Source organism: Heterocephalus glaber, unplaced genomic scaffold (assembly GCF_053883595.1).
Source record: "Heterocephalus glaber isolate CG9 unplaced genomic scaffold, H.glaber_assembly_v1.0 deba00001504, whole genome shotgun sequence".
Taxonomy (NCBI): Eukaryota; Metazoa; Chordata; class Mammalia; order Rodentia; family Bathyergidae; genus Heterocephalus; species Heterocephalus glaber.
In genome coordinates, this window is record NW_028258324.1 from 44,477,734 (window position 1) to 44,503,867 (window position 26,134).

General features: G+C 34.2%; 1 protein-coding gene across 8 annotated transcripts in view; it reads left to right on the forward strand.

Moving 5' to 3' along the window:
- Serpini1 (serpin family I member 1) overlaps nucleotides 1-26,134 on the forward strand; it is an 82,203-nt gene that overhangs the window by 50,502 nt on the left and 5,567 nt on the right. For all 8 annotated transcript variants that reach the window (XM_087186481.1, XM_087186484.1, XM_004834555.4 and 5 more), the window contains 5 exons: nucleotides 2,458-2,724; nucleotides 4,095-4,325; nucleotides 6,352-6,546; nucleotides 8,051-8,255; nucleotides 20,898-20,995. In XM_087186481.1, the coding sequence (XP_087042607.1) occupies nucleotides 2,475-2,724; nucleotides 4,095-4,325; nucleotides 6,352-6,546; nucleotides 8,051-8,255; nucleotides 20,898-20,995 (979 nt within the window). In that variant the 5' untranslated portion in view covers nucleotides 2,458-2,474. The remainder of the gene's footprint in view (nucleotides 1-2,457; nucleotides 2,725-4,094; nucleotides 4,326-6,351; nucleotides 6,547-8,050; nucleotides 8,256-20,897; nucleotides 20,996-26,134) is intronic.

The following is a 26,134-nucleotide window of genomic DNA, read 5'->3' on the forward strand; positions in this document are numbered from 1 at the left end:
CACTGGTTCCAGAGTAACTTTATTAGTGACTGACAGATATATAACTATTGTATAGTGAATTTAATTTCTTAGTTTTATACTAGATTACATCAGACAATAGTAATGAGGCCCAGTTTGGAACTTTACAGGTGATGTATTAAACTGTATGATACTGTAGTGAGTAAGACAATGGGCTTTTGAACTCATGGTTTTTTTTGTTTTTTTTTAATTTTTTTTTTTCTGTACCAGGCATTGAACTCAGGTCCTTATGCTTGCGAGGCAGGTGGCAGAACCACTGAGCTAAATCCCCGGCCTGACAATGGGCTTTTGAATCTAACATATTTTAGTTCCACTAAACAGTATTATATTTTATGTACTAAATGCCAGATATATCATAAATTACTTTTTAAATTAGAGGAGTGCATACTAAATTTTCATCTTAGAGAAAGTTCTATCTGTTCTATTCCCACCTGGTCCTGGTCCTGGGGTTCTCTGGAGTACAGAGGAGGCATGGGTGGCACAGCAGCTGCAGTCTTCCAGAGGTGGCAGGTTCTTGGCTCCCAGCTTCTATCAGTGCTGGGTGAGGTACAGAGCCTGCCTTGCAGCATGCCACTTCATCTCCTAGGTAGCAGTCATCTCCTTAGCAGGACAGGTTTTGAGAGTCCACATTGATATCCCCTCCTACATGAGCCAGATTATTTAAATACTATTAAATAATTACTTATAATTTATAATAGTATAAGTAATAGTATATGATTTTAAATACCAAAGCAGTGAGGTGGAAGGTTGGCTATGAAGACCCTAGGACTTTTATGACAAAAAGAAAAAAATTCAATGCTTTTAATTCTCAATGTGAAGGACTTACAAAGTGATCAGGAATTCTAGTTTTATACTAGATAGCACCAAACAAGAATAATGAGGCCCAGTTTGTGCCTTTACAGGGTAGAGTTATAATGGTACATTAAACTGTATCATGTAGTGTACCCTAACTATACCCTAGATCAGACTGCTCAATAGATGTAGGGAAATATTTCTTTCTTAATCTTCTGACCCTCTGGTCCTATTCTTATTTTTCATTAAATTAGAAATCACAGGGCTGATTTGGAACCTCTGGCTCAAAGACTATTGGATATACACTCCTCTTCAGTTACATGTATATTCACCATTATTTGATTAATGGAGATCATTAATGCTCAAGCTTAATTAAATACAATTTTTAAAATGTGTTTGCTCAATGCTACTTTATGTATTATTTTTACGATGAATTTAAGTGTGATCAAGAATAAATAAGTCACTCAATTATTTGCATATATGGTATAGCTTTCTAGATGTCTGCACTGACAAAGTGAGAGAATACAAAGAAAAGAGGAAATACTGTCTCAGTGTGTATAAGTCAGGCTGTTTGTGAGGAGACAAGAGCTTCTGGAATACTGGGATGGCTGGAAACATAAATGCTAGTCAAAGATATCTGGACACTATCACTGCTTTCTTTTACCAAAACAAACGTGGCCTCAATGTGCTTGTAGAGCCAGATAAACCTGTTAGCTAAACATATTAAATGGAATCAGCAATTTGTTGGCATAAACTGAAATGGTAACATAAAGTATAAAAGAACAAAGTTGTATCAAGAATTCAGCTTCATTCTCAACATTGGCAGGATGTTCTCCCTGCTGAAAACGGTCATTGTGAACAGTACCCTCATGGGGAAGCACCATATGAGGAATAGACTCCAATGATGGGCTGTCTCTGCTCCTCCGCTGGGTTACCACTTCCTGTAAGCTCCGCAGCCAAGGCTGAATAAACTGGGACTTGGGGCAAGTGTGTGTCTGATCTTGGCCCACCAATTGGTAACCAAGCTACAAAGTGTATTAATTTTGTGAAATGTAGTAAATGGGTAAAGTGGTATTTCAATAACTCATCGCAAGTGCTGGAAACACCCTCTGGTTTTCTTTATAGTTGTTCTAGACCTATGTAATTTAGTGGAAGCAGGGTAAGGTGGTTCAAAATCATGATCAAAATATATAGGATGAGACTGTGAAAAAGAATTAAATATAACAGTTACCTTATATGTATCTATACATCCTCTTAACTTCATGAAGGTTATAATCATAACTATTTTATTCCTGGGACAAGCTTCAGAAAGTAGGCAGTATTATTTGTTTGACTTCTAAAAGTAGGACTTTCAGGGTTAGGGATTTAGCTCAGAGGAAGTGCACATGCTCAGCATGTGTAAGGCCCTGGGTTCAGTTCTTAGCGCACACACACATACACACACACACACACACACACACACACACTCACGCATGAGGGCTTTCCAATGTATACTCTAATGGGGATTTTGTTACAAAGATATTAATATTGTGTGTGTTTTAAAAGGCCTAATTCACTTTATCAAGAAATAATACCTTATATTTTCTTTTTTCTCTGTTATTTCTCTGGAAAAATGAATCATTAATATGTAAATCATTGTTTTTTAAGCTTGAAACCATTCCAGTATGGCTTTGCTTGGACTATTCTCTTTCCTGATTCTGCAAAGTCTGGTGTTAGGGGCCACTTTCCCTGATGAAACCATTGCTGAAGTGTCTGTGAATATGTACAACCATCTTCGAGCCACTGCGGAAGATGAAAATATTCTCTTCTCTCCATTGAGCATTGCCCTCGCAATGGGAATAATGGAACTTGGGGCTCAAGGGTCTACTCTGAAAGAAATCCGCCATTCAATGGGATATGACAACTTAAAAAATGGTAAGTGTGCTTCACTTTGATTTCTCGAGGTGGTTTGACTTTAAACTTGAACACAGTCATTTGTCATATGTTGAAGGCAGCAATATTTACACAAGGTAAGAAATTATGATATTGAGATGTTATGGCTGGAACAATTAGAAAATAAGAATGAAGGGCCAGGGATGTAGCTCAGTGGTGCCACGCCTGCCTTGCAAGTGCAAGGTTCTGAGTTCAATCCCCAGTACTGGAAAAAAATAATTAAATAAAAAATAAGAAAGATGTTAATTCCTGCTTCCATCCATGCCATAGCTGAGTGTAAAAAATTGCATTTCAAAATCTTATTACTTAAATAAATTCCACTGTGATAAAAATAAATGATTCAGAAGTGCCCAATCTATAGGGAAAAGCTTGTATTATTCAATTATAATACAAATACATGAAAAATTACAATTATGATGATTTGTGTAAAAAAAGGAACATGGTTCTCTAAGACTATAAGATATTTTTTACTTAAAATCAACTGTATTTCCATTTTTTAAATAGCATACAAGCATTTTTTGAAATGTTATATTATTTTAAAAATTATATGTATCAGGGAAGATTTCCAGCCAAAAGGTATTTTATAATCATTTTAATATCATGTATGATTTCTATTTTAATGCTTCTAATGTGCATATAAATTAAGTCATTAGAGAATTAAGAACTACAACTTATAATGGATTTTCTAGTTATAATATTATGAAAGTCTAACAATAGTAAAATCTAAAGAAATATCTTGAATTTCTTTTCTTTTCTTTTCTTTTTTTTTTTGCAATACCGGGAATTGAACTCAGGACCTTGCGCTTGCGAGGCAGGTGGCGGAACACACTGAGCTAAATCCCCGGCCCTTCTTTTCTTTTCTTTTCATTTTCTTTTATTTTGAATCAAGTTCAGGCCAGCCTTGAACTCACTATGATTCTCCTGCCTCAGCTTTCAAAGTGCTGGGATTATAGGCATGTGCCACCATGCCTAGCTGACTTGAACTTTATGTGGATAATTAAATGGAATTTTCCCTGATAACTATAAAATAAGACTAATTTAAAGAAAGTAACCCAAGTGCCTTGAAAGAAAACCACTGACAAAATTTCTGCTTTGAAGATTCTAGCAAAGTAATAATGAAATGAAAAATAGTATCAGTTGAAAATACTAAGCTACACAGGTTTATTTAAACATCTAGAAACAATACAACCACAGGAACCTTTTTACCATCCCAAAGTGGGGAATAAGCCTGCTCGTTTTACTTGGGGCCATGTTCTCCTAATGTCCCTTACTGAGATTTAGTGCTCATCTACTCTTCCTAATATTTTACCATGGTTGTTCTGCTAATAAACTTGTTCTTTGTCATCTTGCAGGTGAAGAATTTTCTTTCTTGAAGGATTTTTCTAGTATGGTAACTGCTGAAGAGAGACAATATGTGATGAAAATTGCCAATTCCCTCTTTATACAAAATGGATTTCATGTCAATGATGAGTTTTTGCAAATGATGAAAAAATACTTTAATGCAGAAGTAAATCATGTGGACTTCAGTCAGAATGTAGCTGTGGCCAGCTACATCAATAAATGGGTGGAGAATAACACAAATAGTATGTTCATTTTTTTCTCTTATAGCTTAGCTTAACCATCTTTTATTTTTGGAAGTATTTGTCCCCTCAGTCTTTTACATTTTGAATATTAGACAGCATTGAGTTGAGTGTCTTAATAATTATTTACTATAGATTACAGACTATTTTTGAAACATTGCTTATTTATGAACTTTTGAGAAAGAAGTTAATTTTTTTTAACACGTATAGAATTTTGGCATTGATCACCTGAACTCTATGTTAATTGACAGATTTTCTTTGCAAAGTAATGTTGACTACTGCGTGGAATTCTGCTTGAGCTGACTAATAAATTTATTACTAGATGGAATGACACTTGATGATTCTTTTAATAATAATGTTAAGATAGAATTAGAGAGATAAAAATCAGAATTAAAAGATATTGTTAGCTTTGGAACAGCAAAACTTGATTGGCAATAAAAAAATTGAAAGATTTATTTTTAAAAAAGCAGTCCATTTTAAGCTCAAATAAATGGAAAGGAATTAGAACAAGATGCATTACGTGGGCATGTACTCACATTACATGTCGGTAATCCTGGTACTCTGGGAAGCTGAAGCAGAAGTATCACAATTTTGAGCCTTGCTCAGGCAGTTTAACAATTTAGCAAGACCCTATATCAAAAAGAAAAAGAAAAACAAAAAAAACAGCTTGTGATGTTGCTCAGTGCAAGGGGCCTTGGTCCATTCCTGAGGGTTCAATCCCCTGACTGCAATCCCCACAAAAAAGCATTTATATTAAATTTTACTTCTAATTCATATTTTTTAATTTATTTAAGATCTTCAGAAGTTCTACATTTTATGTTTTAAGTTTTTAATTCTTTTTTGGGGGGGTGAAATAGTCTCACTATGTAGTTCATGCTGGCCTTGAACTTACTGTGTAGCCCAGGCTGGCCTCAAACTTGAGGTAGTTCTCCTGCCTCAGCCTCCCGGTGTTCTGGGATGACAGGTGTATGCCATCCCATTGATTGGCTCAGATGTTCCATATTTTACCATTTTATTTTCCAATTTTATCTGAGGAATAATTGAAATCAGAATCTAAAAAATGAGATAAATTAAAGGTAGATTACTATAGCTCTAGATTAAATTAATTCTTAATGTCAAAAGTCCCAAAGAAATGTCAATCTTTTTATGTTAGGACAAAAAAAAACCCTAATCAGATAACTTTCATCCTATAATTCATAAAATGCTGAGGCATCTATCTTTTTTTTTTGGTACCGGGGACCAAAGAAGTACTATGATTAATAAAATAGACTAAAGAGCATATTTTGGTCCTATGTTTTTCAACTATAAGATTAAATTGTAGGATAAAGAAACTTATTTTGAAGGGTTTTTTTAGCATTCAAAGAATAAATCAGGAATAACAATCTACCTGAAATATATTGAATTATCATACAGTTAGTTTTCAAACTCTTAGACACTTTCAACAAACAACAAAGACCAAGTATCTCTCAAAATATGTTTGAAAAGGAACATTTCAAATGATAGAAAATAAGGCATCATGATTTAAATTGGCTTTCACTCATCTGTTTTCACCTAGTCAATAGCTATTGTTATGTTTGTAGAAAGATGTCAAATATTCATGGAGAAAAGTTTGAATTGGGTGACATTTAATCTTGAACATCTGTTCAAGAATCAACTTAGAAACATTTGAGTGCTCAGTCAATGTTAAGAATTTTACATGCATCATTGCAACTACAAAGTGGCAAGCCTAAGATTTTATTGCATGTGGCTGTGTTGTTTGTATGTCAGGATGCTACTGATAATACTTTAGGTGGTATTGTTGTTTTGAATGTCCTTAGTTGCTAATTACATAATTGTGTGTGTGTGTGTGTGTGTGTGTAGGTGCATGTGTGTAATTTTTTTCTTTGAAAGTAAGATATTTTTATTTTTATTATAAATGTATTATACAATATTTATGAAATACTGTGTCACATAGTGGTTTGATAACATTCCCTGCCCTTCATTTTTCAATTTAATATGAATTCCTATCTGTTTATTTTTCCCTAAATAGATCTGCTGAAAGATTTGATTTCCCCAAGGGATTTTGATGCTGTCACTCATCTGGCCCTCATCAATGCTGTGTATTTCAAGGGCAACTGGAAGTCACAGTTTAGACCTGAAAATACTAGAACTTTTTCCTTTACTAAAGATGATGAAAGTGAGGTCCAAATTCCAATGATGTATCAACAAGGAGAATTTTATTATGGTGAGAAATTTGGGATTTTCTTTCTTTCTTCTTGTAGTACATCAATAAATTTTAGAGAAATAAAATGAAATATTCATTACTCAAACTCTTTGTCAACCCAATTTGGGCTAGAATTCAATTTTCTTAGCTGCATTTTCAAAGGCTACTAGTAATTAGATGTTGACAGTTTTCCAATATGTTTCCTTAATTCCTATAGCTGATCATACCTACTAAGTGGCTTTTTCATCTGAAAACACCTGACATGATGCAAGAACGTTCTGATTTACTCCACAAATCACTGTCTTTGGAATGTTTTTCACTGAACTGTATAGTCCACCAAACACTTGATTTAGTCTCTTACCACTTTTTGAATTGGAATCGCTCTTCTCACACAAGCATTTAACAGTTTTTTAATTTAAAATTTTAAAAAATGTATGGCCAGAAATAATTGTTCATTCGGTTTCATTTACTGATTGACTATACTTTGTGATAAAATTTAACACCCCTAATATTGTTTTCAATGATATTTCTTTGGGCTCTTCAGTTAAGTGTGTTATTCCTTTTTATATAATAAATCAAATTATAATAATTTGTTGTCATAAGCAGAAACGTAATTTTAAGCTGAGTGTATGTTAGAACTAATAGTCTATTCTATTTAAAGTATATTGTAATATTAAAAGACTATAATCACAGAAAATGTAGTTAATAGTCAAAATATGAAAGGAAAATAAACATTTGTATGAAAACCAAAATGTTTAGTGTAGAACTCTGTTACAGAAAAATGTTCATTAAAAAGCATTACACTAATTTTTGAAAACAGGGAAATTTTAAAGCAGTGGCAGAAATGTCTGTTTTAAAGACTGTTGAAAATATATAGAAGCCTAGATAATTTGGCTAAGTTCATAGAATAGCAAACAAATGACCTAATTACCTAATTTGAGGCCTTAATAGTCATAAATACACTGGACCAGTGATGGCAAACCCATTCGAGCTTTCAATAATACAAACAGCCTGCTGTGGCAGGCATGCCATAGGTTTGCCACCACTGCACTAGACTATTGTATGATGACTTGATTTCATTTTAGCTGTGTGACTGTGGCCTTAAAACTTATAGTTGTGGTAATATTAGAGTACCAGGTATTACATAGCCAATTCCCTTTTTAGAAATCAAATGAATTTTGTTAAATATGACTTACAGCCAACTTGGAGCCATGCTTTATTTTTGTAACCAGAGTTTTTATTGTTCCTAGTAATATGCTTTAAATATTTTGAATTATCTCACTTAAAAGTAAAAATAAATCTAGAGAACATATTATGACAAATGTGAAAATATTCTGAGGATTCTAAAATAAAATAAATTTTGCAGGACTCTGGAACATTAAAATTCATTTAACTTCAGGGACAGTTCCCTAGATGCCCCAAATTCTTATTTTCTATACACTATTTCTGAAAAAATCCTAACAAAATTAACCTTTTTAAAGAAACTTTTGACATGGAACTTCTACAGCTCTTCTTTCCTTTTCAGGGGAATTTAGTGATGGCTCCAATGAAGCTGGTGGTATCTACCAAGTCCTAGAAATACCATATGAGGGTGATGAGATAAGCATGATGCTGGTATTGTCCAGACAGGAAGTTCCGCTGGCTGCTCTAGAGCCATTGGTCAAAGCACAGCTGATTGAAGAATGGGGCAACTCCGTGAAGAAGCAAAAAGTAGAAGTATACCTGCCCAGGTGAGAGCCTCTGGTGCAACTCCTCCCACAGCAGGAAGGGAGGGCTTTCAGTGAAGGTGTGACAATAAAACACTCTGTCTTCCTCCTCCTTCTCTTCTTCTCTCTCCTCTTCCTCCTCCTTTTTCTCCTCCTTAGTGTTCTTTCCTCCTCAAATGTTTCTTTCTCAGGCACACAAGTTTACTTATTGATTCATTCAGTACTATGTACCAAGATCAAGATTCAGATATGATTCAATAGTCTTAGCTTTATTTTAGATTTTTCAATCGATTTGCTCTGAATATTATTTTCATTGACAGTCTTTTTATTTTGTTACTGAAGTTGACTGTAGCTGGAGGGTAAGTAATCTCTGGCATTGTTGGCAGAACTGCAAGTAAGTCACTGTCCTAGGTGCTGAGATGCAACCAAAAATAATCAAGAAGAAGCAACTCTGCTAAAAGCCCTCACTGTGGCTGGAAGAATAAAATCCATGCACAATCTTTAATATCCTGACTGCCATTTACTTCTTCAACTCCACCTCTGCCAAACAGCACATCAACATTTTGTAGCATGCTATCTTCATGTGTGATTGTAGTTATGCCACATACCTCATGCCCCTTTTATGTCTTGAAGTCTCCATTTATGTTCCTAAAATGCCCTTTTCACATTTCCTTGCCAGATATTATTGTTTACCCTTCAGAGTTCACTCTGACTCTGGTTATTCTAGGAAGCCTCCCCTGAGCTATCTGTTGAAGCAGGTGCCCCTCACTCATGACTCATTTTTGCATCTCCTTATTATTACTTGATACCATCCCACAATAACATTGTCATCTATGAGTCCTGCTTTCCTTCTGTGAGTTCTAAGGTAGAACCAGTTTTCTTCAGCAGAATAGAGATACAGCAAACATCTGTAAAATGAAACTCAGCTGATGATACTTATTCCATCCTTGAATACCTTAAAACCTAGTAGAAAGCTAGATTAGTTAACACATATAACATGTTTATAAACATAATGTGTAAACTTAGGCTAGACCACAAAACACACCAATAAATAACAGATAAATATACATGTATATGTGTCAGGACAGTTCTAACACTCATTCCAAATCAAGAAAATGGTTCAAATAAAATTAGTTACTGTGAAAATTGAAAAGTGATAAATAAGGCTAAATAAGTGATTAAATATTAATGCTGAATTATTTAAAACATTTATGTTTTTAATTTTTAAAATGTTTACTATTACATTTTGCAGTGCTTAATGATCACATTCCTCATGGGGAGTTGGTACATGTACATAACACATCTCGTTTCCTTTTACTTCCCCTTCCCTTCCCCTTGATCCCCCTTCTTTCCATCTCCTGGTCCCCTTTCCAATTGGAAAAGATCTATCTCCCTGTTTCCTATTACTGTATCTATCTTTTATTTTGATCTTTAAATCATTTTTATTTATTCTGATTTAGGGAATCCTCAGGAAGAGTACAGTCTGAGGGGGAGGAAAGCGAGAGGGACCTATTGGGATTGAAGTTGATTAAGATATATTAAATGTATGTACCAACTTCCCAAAATAGGCCCCATCATCATGTAATATTAACAGCCACTCAGAAAATTTTTTTTAAAGTTACTTCTTATATAAATACCTATTTTTACAAAAGCTTAGCTGATACTTTGCTTATGTTACTGAAAGAGATCTATTTGGAATTATAGATATTTTTGGCTAGAACATATTTTTGGCTAGCCATTACCATACATAAGATATAGTCATACATTTCTTAGCTTGTTTATAAAAATTAAGGTAATCCAACCGAAGTGTTTCATTTTTTTTGTGTGTTTGGCTAAGATATTCAGCATGACTCACTTTCTATGACAATACATTTATATAGAAAAATTCCACTATAAATCTGCTATCAAGGATAGTCAATGAATATCTAACAAATAATGCTACTTTAAAAATATATAATAATTGAATCTATACTTTTAAAAGGGGCTTTACAATGGCTTTTGAAATATTTGAGATTATGCATGAATTTTGTAAGTAAATAAAACAGTTTCTTGATGTCTTACAAAAATATGTGATAATTGATCTTATAAAATACATAAACAATGTATCTTGACTCCAAAGTACAATTTACTTTCAAACAATAATATCAGCTTAAATTGTATTCTAAATCAGATCTAAACTTGTTAATCAATTAGTCCACATTAATGTTCATCTGTTGAACTTTCTTCATTAATTATTTTTGTGGTATTTTCTAAGGAATTCCTTTTGATAATATCAGACATTCACTAGTGTTCATGATTGCTTCATTAACATGTATAAGTTAACAACAGTGTCTCCAAATGCTTTCTGTGAAGATTTAAAGTTGTTGAGAAATATTTTAACAGAATTCTAAATGAATGCTTAATAAATATCACATATTCTAACTCAACCATGTTCATTAGAAAATATGGCCCCTGGGTTCCATCCACTGAGAAATTGAGGGTTGCAGCAGAAGAAAATTAAATTTTCATTTTCTAACAGATACTCTTCAATTATGAAATAGTTTAGTTCACTTGCTCATATTAATGCTTGTACTAAACTAGGCAGCTAATTACCATATATCCATTCTTCCAAGAGTTTTACAAACTCCCTCTGGATGGCTAATGTACATATAGGGAAGTTAAATAGCTAGATAAGATAAGCTTAGTTTCCCTTTTGAACAGAGTAAGAGTTTTCAAATACTTAACATGATCTATCAATGGGAAACTACCCTCCATCTCCATTTTACGGCACTAAACATTCAATGAAGGTAATGATTTATGTGACCCACTTTTAGCATCGGTAAAAATGTTTCTAATAGCTGTATTCTTGGGTTTATTCAAGTATCAGTCTTTAATGATTTTAGAGATTTATTCATGTAAAGACAGTATTCTGAAAATGCAACCCTGAATTCCTACAATTTGATCACATTCTTGTCCTGCTTCACAGAACTGATTTTTACTTTCTACTATACTAGAACTTATACAAATATTTCTTAAATGTTCTCCTTAAAAAGTATAGGGTATTTGACAAGTGGGGTATAAAAAGGACAATTACTTATGTAATTTTCTGATTTTTCCCCTGAATAATAAATCTTATAGGAATTAGATACTGAATTAAAATTATATTTTTATCCAAAATATATGAATCTATTCAGATGATCAAAATATTATCGTATCACCATTGTACATCATCAAATCCAGTGAAATACCACAGAGTTTATACACAGCTGTACATGTCTAAGGTTGAATAAGATTGCTGGATCTTTTTCTAGTTGATGTACCTATTATAACAAAAATACTTGGCCTAATGTGTAAACTATGTATGTAAAATACATAAAGAGCACTTTAGGTATAATAATACCTAACCCAGAATAATCATCATATAATTATTATCTATTATTAGCATTATCATTTATATACTGAATCTTCATACTGAGACTTATTACTTACTTTTTTGTTAATCTTATAGGTAGTTTTAGATATAATTTAGATATACTTTAATCTAACTAGAATTTTTTTTTTAAATCCTGACTTTCAAATTTTAGCTTCTTCATTGTATACCTTTTGGTCTTCACTGGCAAGGCTTAGGTATAAGAGGAGTTTTTGAAAATCAACATTAAATATCCTATACTTTAATATATTTTGTATTCAGATGTCATCCTATTGCTTTGAAATGACTATTAATAAAAAGTTTAGTATCATTTAAAAAAATTAATTTTATTGCTACATTTTAGGTATACAATATAATGACATTCATCATTGGAAATTTGCACCTTTACATAATCTCTCTTGGTTCTTATTTTTTCCCCATTCCCCTGCCCTCCCTTCAACCTCTCCATCTCTCCCTACTTACAAAGACTTTGTCTCCATTTTTTCATTTTCTCATACTATTCTCATATTATTTCTCATTCCCTTCTTTCCTTTCCCCTACTCCTCCCACTTCCCCTTTCCCTTTGCCCCTTTTCTTCCTATTTCACATTATCTGTTATGCCTTTTAGTCCTTATTTACACTTTCAGTTTCTCAAACTAGAGAACCTATTCAGTATTTACACATGTGTATCCTATTTATTTCACTTAAGAGTATGGCCTCAATGTGTATCCAGTTAGCTATAAATGTCTCTGGTTTCTCATTTTTTATGGCTGAGTAGTACTTAATTTTGTAAAAAAAACACATTTTCTTTATCCAGTCTCCAGTTGATGGGCAATTGGGCTGCTTCCAAGTTTTAGCTATTACAAACTGTGCTGCTATGAACATGGCTGCACATATATCACTGTGGTATGATTCTTTTAATTCTTTGGGGAAGATCCCCAGCAGGGGAATAGCTGGGTCAAATGGGGCTTCCAGTCCTAGTTCTTTGAGGTATCTCCATACTGATTTCCACAGTGGTTGCACCAGTCTACATGCCCACCAGTGGAGCAGTGTTCCACTTTCCCCACAGCCCCGCCAGCATTTGTTATTGGTTGATTTCGTGATAGCAGCCATTCTTGCTAGGGTGAGGTAGAATCTCAGCATTGTTTTCATTTGCATCTCTCAAGTGACCAGTGATGTTGAACATTTTTTCATGTATTTATTTGCTATTTCTACTTCTTTGTGTGAGAAATGTCTGTTCATTTCAGATGCCCATTTTTCGGTTGGGTCTTTAAATTTGGGAAGTCTGATTTTTTTAAGTTCTTTACAGATTCTAGATAGTAGACCTTTATCTGAGGAACAGCAGGTGAAGATTTTTTCCCATATTGTGGGTTGTCTTTTCCCACTGTTGGTGGTTTCTCTTGCTGTGCAGAAGCTTTTTAATAAGAAGAGATCCCACTTGTTGATTGTTTATGTTAGTTCACGGGCAACTGAGGTTTTGTTCATAAAATCTTTTCCTACACCAATGCCTTCAAGAGTTCTACCTAACCTCTGTTCCAGCTGGTTCAGCATTTCTGTTTTAATATTTAGATCTTTAATCCATTTTGATTTTAGTTTAGTGCATGGTGACAGATATAGGTCTAGTTTTAATCTTTGGCAAGTTGCCAAATTTTTCCAACACCATTTGTTAAAGAGGCTATTTTTCCTCCAGTGAGGGTTTTGGCTCCTTTGTCAAAGATGAGGTGGCTGAGTGTGTCTGCAGATGTTTCTGGGTCTTCTGATCTGTTCCACTGGTCCTCAGGTCTGTTTCTTTGCCAGTACCATGCTGTTTTTATTACATTAGCATTGTAGTAGAGTTGCAAGTTGGGGATTGTGATACCCCTACCATGTCTCTGTTGCCTAGAATTGCTTTTGCTATTCTAGGTCTCTTCTTGTTTCAGATGAATATTTGGATTGCTTTCTCCAGGTCCGTGAAGTATGCTGCTGGAATTTCAATTCAGACTCCATTGAATGTATAGAGCAGTTTTGGAAGTATAGCCATTTTCACTATGTTGATTCATCATACCCAGGAGCAAGGGATGTCTTTCCACTTTCTGATATCATCTTCAATCTCTCTTTTCAGAGTGCTATAGTTTTCAGAGAAGAGGTCTTTCATTTCTTTTGTTAAGTTGATTCCTAGGTATTTCAATTTTTTGGATGCTATTGTAAAAGGAATTGTTTGCCCCATTTCTCTCTCAGTGAGTCAGTTGTTCATGTAGAGGAAAGCTATTGATTTTTGTGTGTTGATCTTATATCCAGGTACTTTAATGAATTTGAATTTGGTTATTAAGTCTAGAAGACTTTTGGTGGAGTTCTTGGGGTCTTCTATATAGAGTATCATGTCATCTGCAAATAATGACAATTTGACTTCTTCATTTCCTATCTTTATTCCTTTTATTTTTTTCTCTTGTCTAATTGCTGTGGCTAATGTTTCCAAAACTGCGTTGAACAGGAGTGGTGATAGTGGGCATCCTTGTTTTTTTTTCCTGGTTTTAGTGTGAAGGATTTCAGTTTTTGACCATTTAGTATGATATTAGCTGTTGATTTTTCATAGATGGCTTTTATCAGATTGAGATAGTTTTTGAGGTAGTTCCAAGTTTTTGTAGAGTTTTTATCATAAATGCATGTTGGATTTTGTCAAATGCTTTTTCTGCATCTATTGAGATAATCATATGGTTTTTGTCCTTCACTCTATTGATATAGTATATTACATTTATTGATTTTCATATGTTGAACCATCGCTGCATCCCTGGGATGAATCCCACTTGGTCAGGGTGTATGATATTCTTGATGATCTTCTGCATTCTATTTGCCAGTATCATATTAAGGGTGTTTGCATCAATATTCATTAGTGAGATTGGCCTATAGTTCTCTTTTTCATTGAGTCTTTCTCTGCTTTGGGAATCAAAATGATGCTTGCTTCCAGGAATGAATTTGGGAGTATTGCTTCCCTTTCAATTTCATTGAAGAGTTTAAACAGTAATGGCAGTAGTTATTCTCTAAATGTCTTGTAGAATTCAGCAGTGAAGCCATCAGGACCTGGGCTTTTCTTAGTTGGTAAATATTTAATTACATTTTAAATATCATTGGTTGATATTGGGTTGTTTAGAATTTTCATATCTTCTTCATTCAACTTTGGTAATTCATACATATCTAGGAATCTGTCCATTTCTTCTGTGTTTTATTGACTTATAGGTTCTCAAAGTAGGTATTGATGATCCTCTGGATTTCTCCTGGGTCCATTGTAATTTCATCATTTTCATTCCTAATTGAATGGATTTGGGCATTTTTTTGCCTTTTTTCTGAGAAGTTTGGCTAAGGGTTTGTCAATTTTGTTTATTCTTTTGTAGAACCAACTCTTTGCTTCATTGATTTTTTGTATCGTTCTCTTAGTCTCCATTGCATTGATTTCTGCCCTTGATCTTTATAATTTCCTCCCTTCTATGAGCTTTGGGTTTGTCCTGCTCTTCTTTTTCTGGAAGCTTGAGGTTCAGCATCAGGTTGTTTAATTGGGCTTGCTCTGTTTTCCTAATATGGTTATTCACTGCTATGAATTTCCCTCATAAAATTGTTTTCATTGTGTCCCATAGATTCTGATATGTTGTATTGGCATTGTCATTTAATTGTAGGAACTGTTTGATTTCTTCTTTAATTTCCTCTCTTACCCACTGGTTATTCAGAAGTGTGTTGTTCAGTTTCTATGTGTTTATGAAATTCTTGCAGTTTCTTTTGCTGTTGATCTCCAAGGTCATCGCACTATGGTCTGATAATATACAGGGGATAACTTCAATTCCTTTGCACTTACTTAAACATGTTCTATGAGTGAGTATGTGGTCTTTTGGAGAACGACCCATGTGCAGCTGAAAAGAATGTGTATTCTGATTTTATGGGGTGGAACACTCTGTAAACATCTGTTAAGTTCATTTATTCAAGAGTTTGATTGAGTTGTGCTATTTTGTTGCTTATTTTTGGTCTAGTTGATCTATCTATTTGTGACAGTGGATACTGAGGTCACCACTACTATTGTATTAGTGCTTATTTGATTTTTCATGTCCATTAGTATTTGTTTTATGTAGTTGGGTGCACTAGTGTTTGGTGCATATATATTCATGATTGTCATCTCTCTCTGTTGGATTTTTCCCTTTTCAAGGATGCAGTGTCCTTCTTTGTCTCTCTTAATCAGTGTTGGTTTGAAATCTACTTGATCTGTAAAGGGGATAGCATCTCCTGCTTTTTTTCGCGTTCCTGTCACATGGAGTATTGTTTTCCACCCTTTAACTTTCTGTCTATGAGTGTCTTTTTGAATTAAGTGCGTTTCTTGTATGCAGCATATTGTTGGATGTTGCTTCTTGACCCATTCTGCCAATCCATTTGTTTTGATTGGTGAGTTGAGACCATGAACATTGATGGTTATAAATGATACCTGTTGACTTATCATTGCCATGACTTTATTTTTTGTTCGATTCTCCCTCTTTGCATTTATTTTCTTGTAATGCCCAATGGATTTATTCTGCTTTGCTTCCTGGGGTTGTGATCTTCACTGTCTTTTCCTAGGATATTGTCTAAATTTTTTTTGAGTGGTGGTTTGGTATTCCTGAAGTTCCTAAGGTGCTCTTTGTCATGAAAGTATCTTATTTCTTCATCAGTTTTGATAGATAGTTTTGCAGGGTACATCAATCTGGTTTGGAGGCTACTTTCCTTTAAGGCTTGAAATATGTCACTCCCAGTTCTTCTTGCCTTGAGGACTGTGTTGAGAAGTCTGCTGTGATTCTGATGGGCTTTCCTTTGTATGTAATTTGTTTCTTTTCTCTAACTGCTTGTAGAATTTTGTTCTTCTATTAGGGAATCTTAACTTAACTTTTATCTTAAGTATTATACAATTTTTTTTGATCAAGGCTAGTTGGAGTCTTATATGCCTCACTTATTTGTATGTCAAGTTCTTTTCCCCTGCTTGGGAAGTTTTCTGCCATCACTTCTGTTTCTTTATGTCATCTGCACTCTGCCCTGTTTCTTCATTGACTCTGATCAGTCTTATGTCATTCTTCTATGCATTGTCTAGCAGCCCCTGGGTAGATTTCTTGTGGTCCCTTACTATTTTAAAGAAATTTTTCTTTTCCTCATCCCTAATTGCAATCTTGTCTTTTATATCTGAAATTCTGTCCTCACATTGGCTCATTCTACTGTGGAAACTTTCAGTGGAGTTTTTAATCTCCTGGAAATCTGTTTACATCTGTTTTATGGATTCCATTTGTTTCCTTTGTTGGGATTCCATTATGTTCTTCAGCTCCTCTATTTTTTCTCTGTGTCCTCTCTAGATTTATTTATCGTGTCTTGCATGATCAATATGGCACAATCTCTGCTGTTGTCTGAGAAATTATTTCTTATTTCATTTTTTCCAGATGCTCTTTTTTTTTGCCAGTTTAGGGAGTCCAGGTTATCATTGAGTATCAGATTTTTCCATCTTGTTTCCCTTTGGGGTTTCTTTAGGTGATCTGGAAGTCTGGTTTTGAGACTTGTTTATGTTTCTTCTCATTTCAAATGGGGGTGGGGGGAATCTGTGTTGCTGGCTCCTGCACGGCTAACCTCCTCGGTGCTGGGGTCAGCTGTGCTCCTTGGTACTGGGGGCGGTAGTATGGTTGCCTGGAAGGTTCCTCCTCTGCATTGGAGGTGGTGGTATGGGATCCCAGAATGCTCAGTGCTGGGGGTGGCTGTGCTCCTAGGCGCACGGGTGGTGGTGAGGCAGTGGTACAGAGGCCTGGAATGATCCTCCTTGGCACTAGGGCTGGTGGTAGGGTGGCCCGGAATGTTCACCTCCTTGGTATTGGGGGCTGCTGTGCTTAGTTTCACGCTTTTAAAAGAAAACTGGTGACATAAACAACATGACTCTCTTCTTTAAAATGAGTACTTTTTATTGGGTTTCTACAAAGGGTTTAACTAATTTTCTAATTGCTTATGAATTCTCTGATCTTATACATATATATTTGATTTTTCTAATATGTGCTTCACACATTTCAAATTTCATGTTTCTGGCTTTTATATACGTTTTGAACTTGTTCAGCTATAAAGTTGTAAATGTGTAATTATATTGTATGTTTTATTAAAATAGGTATAGTTTAGGGCTCTACAAAAGCATGTTAGGTTGTGGTTCAGTGGTAGAGTGCTTGCCTAGAATGTGTGACAAACACCTTGGTTTTGCTCCCTAGTACTGCAAGAAAATAAAAAAACAGTGTTGTGACTTTTTATTTTATAATCAGTGAAATATAAAATGTACATTTTATTTTTGAAAGCCAGTGTGCAAATTACAGTGGTTGGTGATGGGAGATTTACAGTCAGAAGACCTTACTTCATATCCTCATTCTGCCATTTGCTATGTTGGTGATGAGAGCAAATTGCTTCAACTTTTAGTGTTAGGTTGTTCCTCCCCAGCCTAGAGAAAATGGTACCCATAGCATAGGATTGAAATCAGGAGAAGAATGATGATTAAGTTAGTATATATAAAATAATTTTCATAGTACTTAGAATACAGTAAGCACTCTCTATTTTTGAGGTAGTAATGATTATTTATATTAATATTAGTCTGCATTAAAAGCAAAGAGGTAATAACTAAATAATAGCTATTCAGTTGTTTTGTGCAGATAAAAAGACAAGTGGAAATTATTTACATTCTATTTTTATCTTTGAACAAAAAATCTTATATACTTCTAGCTTTTATTTTACTTCAACCTATATGATTTGTCTTATGCTATATATTACAAATACTAAAATGAATAAGAGACTAGATATGACTAATTTGTAGCAATTAATACAGCTATTGAATACAAGTACATCCACTGATACTAGAAAGTAAACATACAATATCTTAGCATCTATAATATGTGATGTTCTATGTAACTACAATAAGTAGTATCAATAGTGTCATCCCTTTACCACATGGCCTCTGCATGCAAGCACCATTCTAAGTATTTTATAAACCTTGTTTAATCCTTTAATTAACAATGCTATGAGGTACATATTGTCATTGTCATTTTCCATATCCCCAAACTGAGGCTCAAAATTTAAGGAACTTGCTCAAGTTTATCTGGATAAGTTATTCATCATCACCTTACCCTCCAGCTGCAAGAGAGTGAAACACATCAAGTTACTTATAGGAAGTAAAAAGAACCCATTACTGACACATTTCTTCATTTTCCTATGTTAGCTGGATGAGGACTACCTAGATCCACATCTCTGCTCTGTCAGTTGTTAGCTGTATTACCTTGAGCAAGTTATTTCATTCCTGCCACCCATTTCCTTCTTCTATTACCTGAAAATAATAATAATACATACCTCAAAGGGCAGTAGAAATATTTAAATTAATCTGTTTTTAATACTCTAGTACACTCCCTGGTGTATAATAAACTCCATATAAGTGTCCAGCATATATATAATAACAATAAACAAATATGCACATACACGAACACATTAAGCCATTGAATATATTCTTTGAGACATCCTGTGTTTTCCTCCTACTTCCCTTTATGAAATGTATAAATCATAAAAGAATTCTATTTTCACAACAATCTTTTGTTTTAAGTAGAACATTTATTGGTACATTTTAGATATACATAATGATAACATTCATCAAAGGGAATTTGTGCCTGTACATGATATAGCTTACTTCTTCTGTGTTTTGATAGAAAATGAAATAAACAATGTAAAATCCAAGTTAGAGTATATGATAGGGTAAAATTCAGCACAGATTATTATGTTTAATATGTGTATACTTGTCTTATTTTTCCCTAAAATGGACCTGCTAAAACTATTTTCCTGATTGCTCCTTTTCTTGTCTAAATCTTATTTATGAGAATCATTTCCTTCCAGTTCTTTCTAAGGCACAAAAATGATTCTACTATAACTTTTAGTAACTATGATAGACTTAGCTCATATATAAAGATATAACCTAATATAGCCTAAAACTTCATATTTATGATCTGTATTAATCAGAAAGCAACATCCTAAACAAAGGAAAATATTTAACTTTGACAAGTGTTCGTGTGTTTTACTGTAATGAATTCTTATTTTAAAAAATATTTGTTAATACAGGCATTATTGGTTAGTATCTTTCACTAGAAAGAATAATGATATAATTAATTGAATTAAGGAAGATTCCATATTAACCTGTTTGGTTTTACTGTCAAAACCATCTGTCTATCCTATCTCTATCTATCTATCTATCTATCTATCTATCTATCTATCTATCTATCATTTATCTATTCATTTTGTAGTACAGGGGATTGAACCCAGAGCCTTTGCACTGAGCTACATCCCCAGCCCTTTTTAAAATTTTGTGACAGGTTTTCACTAAGTTGCTAAATTTCCCAGAGTTTCACTGAATTGCTAAGTTGTCCAAGCTGGCCAAGGCTTGTGATTTTCCTGTCTTATCCTCACAGAGCAGAGATTATAGGCATAAGCCACCATACCTGGCAAAACCATTTTTTGAAAAATAATATTCTATTCATGACCACCGTACTTAGTGTTTTGTCTTCTTACAAAATTAATGCATATTTATGTATAACAACTCATAAAGTTATTTAAAACAAAACAGAGCCATTATTTTTTTGTCTAAAAAAGGAAACTGCTAGAATTATAAATGCCTACAGTTTTTAAGACATAATGTTCAACTCACTTCTATTGCTAAGAATTTTTTTCTGATAGCATGGGAACAAGCTTATTTATGTCCACCAGATAAATATAACCATCAGGATGCATTTTTAAATATGATAAGTTTTATTGAGTTAAAATGCTAAATGTATTAATTGTACAATAGGACTTGGCTCTTGTTTATCTGTACATGGTAAGTGGGAGTTGGGTAAATAGCCTAAGTTGACCACAATCCTAAGAGAGGGAAATATCTTGGGTAAATTTATAAGCAATAATTACCAGCTTAAAGTTAAATATATTACTTGCTAGGTTAAAGATACATAATACTTAATGATTCTTATTCTCAAAATTCATTCATTTTACAGTATATTTATAGTTTTGTGTCTATATCATATATTTTCCAACTTATGAATTCAAATCCTATTGCTATATCATTCCCTTCAATGCTTCATTTTTATAAGCATAATCAAATGCTTCTTGAAGTCAAAAGTGAGTTTTAGCATAATTTATGCTCTATGAAGTAGACATTTAATATCAACATATTTAATATTCTATTCTTGTCCCAAGTAACAATATATTATTGTTATATATATATTGTTTTCCCCCTGTACATTCTCCAGGTTCACAGTGGAACAGGAAATTGATTTAAAAGACATTTTGAAGGCTCTTGGAATAACTGAAATATTCATCAAAGATGCAAATTTGACCACCTTGTCTGGTAAGAAATAAATATCAATTTTAAATGTTATTTTTTAAAAGTGTTTAAAAATAATGATGGTAAATCCTCTATTTACTATAGAATTCTGGGGTAAAATATGATTTTGCTTTCCAAATAAATCTAGTAAGAAGTATTTTTAACTTCTACAAACACACTATAAATACATAGTATTAAGTTTATATTATATTGTCCATGTCTTATCTTTGATAATAAATTGTATTCTCCAGAAGACTTGGCTTATACATCTTGGAATTTTCCATTTTATCTGACACAATGCCATGGAGAGTAGATAATCAATAAATGTGTTAGTTGAATATCTAAATATGTCCCACTGTAATGAATCATCAGAAGGGAAAAAGAAGAGAAGATAAATGAGTGCCTCTTGCTGTGAGAACTAGACCAAAGATTCCTTTTAAAAGAATGGAGAATAATGTGAGATTATATAAACCTTTACCTGTGTCTTCAAATAGAAAACAATGGTTTTGAAGAAGTACCTTCAAAGTATACTGGCACTTTGAGATATTGGGTAATTTATTCTAAATATCCCAAGGGAAAAAAAATCCACTTGAATTGATTCAGATACCCCAACTTGTACAGAATTAAAATCATAAAATATAAGTTATATTAAAGCACTTAGACCATTTAAAATACTTTTGGATCTATTTTTAAATGAATAACCCCAAGGCATTTATTATTAATAAAAGGCAACAAGTTGGGCACAGTGACACAACTTAGTGTGTCTCATAGTCTCAACTGAATCCAGAGGCTTGCTTGAGTTTGGGACCAGCTTGGGTAACTTAGGAAGAGCCTGTGTCAAAAAATGAACATCCACCGAGGAACAGTGGCACATGCCTATAATCCCAGCTACGTGGGAGGCTGAGGCAAGTTCAAGGCCAGCCTGGCCAATTTAGCAAAACTCTGTCTCAAAATAAAAGAAAAAAAATGTAAAAGGGCCAGGAGTGTACCTTGGTAATTCCTGGATTCATTGCCCAATGCCACTAAAAGCAAAACAGAAAGAAAAAGAAAGAAAGAGAAAGGAAGGAAAGAAAGCAACAGTGGACTTAATGATTATTTTAAATCATTTTCTATTTTCTGATAGGTTAAAGATATGTATACTAAGAAAAAAATAAACTCAACTTGTAAAGTTCTCTTTACATGCAAGTTTATTCAACCAAATTCTCTAACTAGAGAGCACTGAGGTGATAGAAGTCCAATGAGTTACAGGCAAGAATGTAGATTTCTTCTCCTGCATCAGCAGCCTACAGAAAATTAAAGCTATGGAGCTTTGAAATAGAGCTGTTGAAGCTGGATTAAATTCAAGAAAATAGATGCCCTTACTTCTGAAATTGATTATATGTGTGCACATGCAGTCTTGCAAATGTGAGGGAGAGAATGGGGAAGGGGAGGGACAGAGAGACAGAGAGAAAGAGAGATCTTCAAGAAAATTTTAAGAAGCCTATGATCAAAAAGTCCTCTGCCCTCCCAGAGTGAGGATTGTGCAGAATGTTTTCTAAACAACAATCAGCTTCTAGCAATGAGTTGATATCGATGTATCTTGGTATCACAACTTCTACTCCTTATTCAGATAGCTTACAGCCCTAACCCCTAATAGAGATTTTCTAAATGTCTTCTGTATAAATGTTCCTGTCCACACAAGAGAAATGAATTTTCTCTGAGTAAATGTTTTCATGGCTTATGCCCAAGTTCCAAGGGCTTTAAATTCCTCACTGGAGTTGTCAAGAAGGTAGGACTGGTGGTGATTCCAAAGTTCATATGGAATCTTCATCCCTGTGTCAGAAATATATTCACAGTTGAAGCATAATATAGTTTAAAGTGCAAAAGCTCTATTCCTCCCGAAATTGAGACAATCTGTCTTACTAGACTGGCCAAATTCCAACTGGTTAATTACATTCTGCCTTCTTAACATGGGTCTCTTTTCAGTTTGATTAGTGATTCCTCACTGTCTCACCCAAACACCCAGGTATTTATTTTACACAAATACAGTATCTGCTGCCTCTCAGTCCTGAGGGAGCAGCACTGCAGTGGCAAATCAATTTTTGTGATCAGTGTAGCTTATAATTTCTGACATATTTGGAAGGTTTGTAGGGCAATATTTAATTGCTTTTACTATGTACAGAGACAATAGACCATAAATATATATTATGAATGCAGATGGTTTGGAGATTTGAAATAACACTAGAATCTTCCAGAGAATTCATGTGTTCTGTATCCAGAGTATATATTCATTTAATCAAGCCTCCATAAGAACTGAGTGCTTCTCAATGTCCTGTTCACAGTTGTATTCCTGATACCTGGCACAGGCTGGCACACGGTTGGCATACAGTAAATGTTTGCAGAGGAAAAATGGGCAGAGGGAAGAAGAAATAGTTTCTTTGGGCCCCTTATATGTTACATATATTATATTTCTTGGAATATTTGCCTCCTTAAAACATCAGCCTAGTGCCACCAAATCCAGTATTTGCCATTGTTAAACACCATCTAGTTCAAGTGTTCAGAAACATTTGACAAAATATCTAACTAAACCTTTCAAAGTTCAGTGGACATTCTCTGCTTCTTAAGCTGTTAGTTTTGCTGGAATCCTGGTAGCTCTAGCATGCCAGTGATAACCCCATCAATTTTCATTAATGTATGAACCACTCATTCAAAAAATAGCATCGTACTTATAAAATTTGCCTTTCTGCCTCCTCTAAATTCTATACCATTTATCTCTGCATCATTTCTTTAGATACCAGATGTTCTGCCTTACATGGTTAGTAATTTTTACATTGTTATTTTTATTTTGCATTTCCAAATAATATGAAAACCTTGATATTAATCTGTCAGTGATTTTTAGTAACCCTTACAAATACCCATTAAAAATTATTTGCATTTATTTAGTTAGTACATTGAACTTTAATAGGAATCTCATGGTGTTTAGGACATATATATCCCATGGTGTTTATGATGTATCATCAGTTGTCCTCTGTGCTACATCTATTCCTTTCACTAAACAACTGCTAATGAGGAAGGTAATCTAAGAAACATACTGTGTCAGAAACATAAAGAAATGATTATAATATCGTGCCTGACCAAGAGAAGCATGAAGGATTTAACTGCTACATTTGATAAAAGGAAGACTGATAGAAATGTTTTATTAGAACAGTGTTCTCAACAAGGACAATTGCCCCTACTGCTGGAACATTTGGCAATAGCTGGAGTCTTTTTGGTTGTCACAATTGGGCAATGCTACTGGATCCAGTAAGTAGAGGCCAGGGATGCTTCTAAACTTTGACAATGCACAGAACAGGTCCTGAACAAAGAACTCTATAGCCGAGAATGTCAACAGTGAAGAGGTTGTGAAACTATATTAGCAAAAGCATTAAGGAATTGGAGAAGAACAAATTAAAAAACAAATGGGAGCATTTGGATCAAAAGACATAGAAGAACATATGTTTGTGTATATTTACCTTGCGTATGTATTATTCTTTTCACTTAAAACACTTAAAAGTTATAAAAAAAGTTTTTTAAAATTTATACTAATAGTAGATTTAACCAGTAAATTGGAAAGCACCCAAAGGCTAACTCATTACTAATGTGACACTGTAATATTCTTAGATTATGTAATGAAAATTTTCTTTCTTCAAAAATCACAAATGTGATTTAGCAATGGGAAAAACAGCAACGTTGCTTGACTTCCACTTGTTTCTAGAAAAGCTGAGTGACTTGAGATCCTTTATTAAGACCTCAAGTCCATTTTTTCATTTATTATCCTATTGCATCAACTCTTAGGTAAGATTCTTATTACTGCTGCCCTAGACTATTTTGGCAGTCTTCTAGATGGTTTCTAATCTCACTCTAATCTAATCTGCCAAGATTAATCACCTTAAAAATTGCTCTCAGATCATCCCACTTCTTGATCAAAGCCGGCCTTTGTTTTGCTGTGCCTCACTCACTGCTTAGCCAGCTGCTGATACCTTAGCTCCCTCCAGCCTTTGCTCTGTGTGATTCCTCATATAGAGTTTGTTCTGCAGCCACAGGGTGTGCTTACTCTATGCTGCACATCTCTCCAGCTTCCCATCTTTATAAAATCTCTCCCACTTGAAATACTTAAGTTGAGCCTTAGCTCAGACATCCCCAACTTCATCAACCCAGCATGATGACACCAATCAGAAGAAATCACTTGTTAACTTCCTCATATTTTGTGCCTTTGTTTATGGCATGTATGTTATGTCATGTTGTTTTATGTATCTAATCTCTCTTGATAGAATTTAAACCTCCCTAACCCCAATTCTTGTAAATGTTTCCTCAATGCCTAGCACAGTGCTTCCTTCTTAATACTCACCGAATGGAGCAATAACTAAGATGAGATGCTCTGTATTTATTAGGTTCCTTTCTTCATTTCAATTCGATTATCCATTGCTTTTGATGCTAGATTCCATTTACATAAAACACAGTAAAGACTCATACAATAAACATGGAATATAGACAGTGCTGAAAATCATTTTCTTCTCAGACTCTGTTTAAAATGCTCATCTAGTTGCAGCAAGGATCCTATTGTAAAGCAGCACTACTTTTATAATGGAAATGAATGACTGTCAGCATTTGGATTAATAGGTAATCCTCTTGGAAAGTGTAAGGGGAAAGAGAAAGAGAGTACTAAATCCTTCAGCATAAAGTATGAGCTTTAATAAAGGAGCCAGTAAAATAAAGGAATTAAGAAGACACAGTGAAAGCCATATTCAGGTCAGACTCAAGTGCTGTAGATTTATGCTGGACCAGCTTCTACATCCTGACCTTGTTTGTTCTCTTTCTCCTTGCACCTGTAAGCCAGAGGACTCATTTGTTTTCCATTGCTATAACTCCATTTCTGCTCCTACTTTCTTGCCCGGACTACTGTGACAGCCAACAAACTTGATCTTCCTGCCCTCTAGTTATTTGCTCATCCAATTTACCTTTCACAGTTGCTGCTACAAGAATCTTCTACAATCAAAACACTCATGTGCTCTTCTTCCTGGACAAAGCCCAAGCTCTCTAACCTCATAGTCAAAGCTCTTGAAATTATGCACATCCCCTCCCACTTGCCCACTTCCTCATAGCCTAGGCTCCAGCTGGACCGTCAAGCCATCCCCCGTTTCTCCC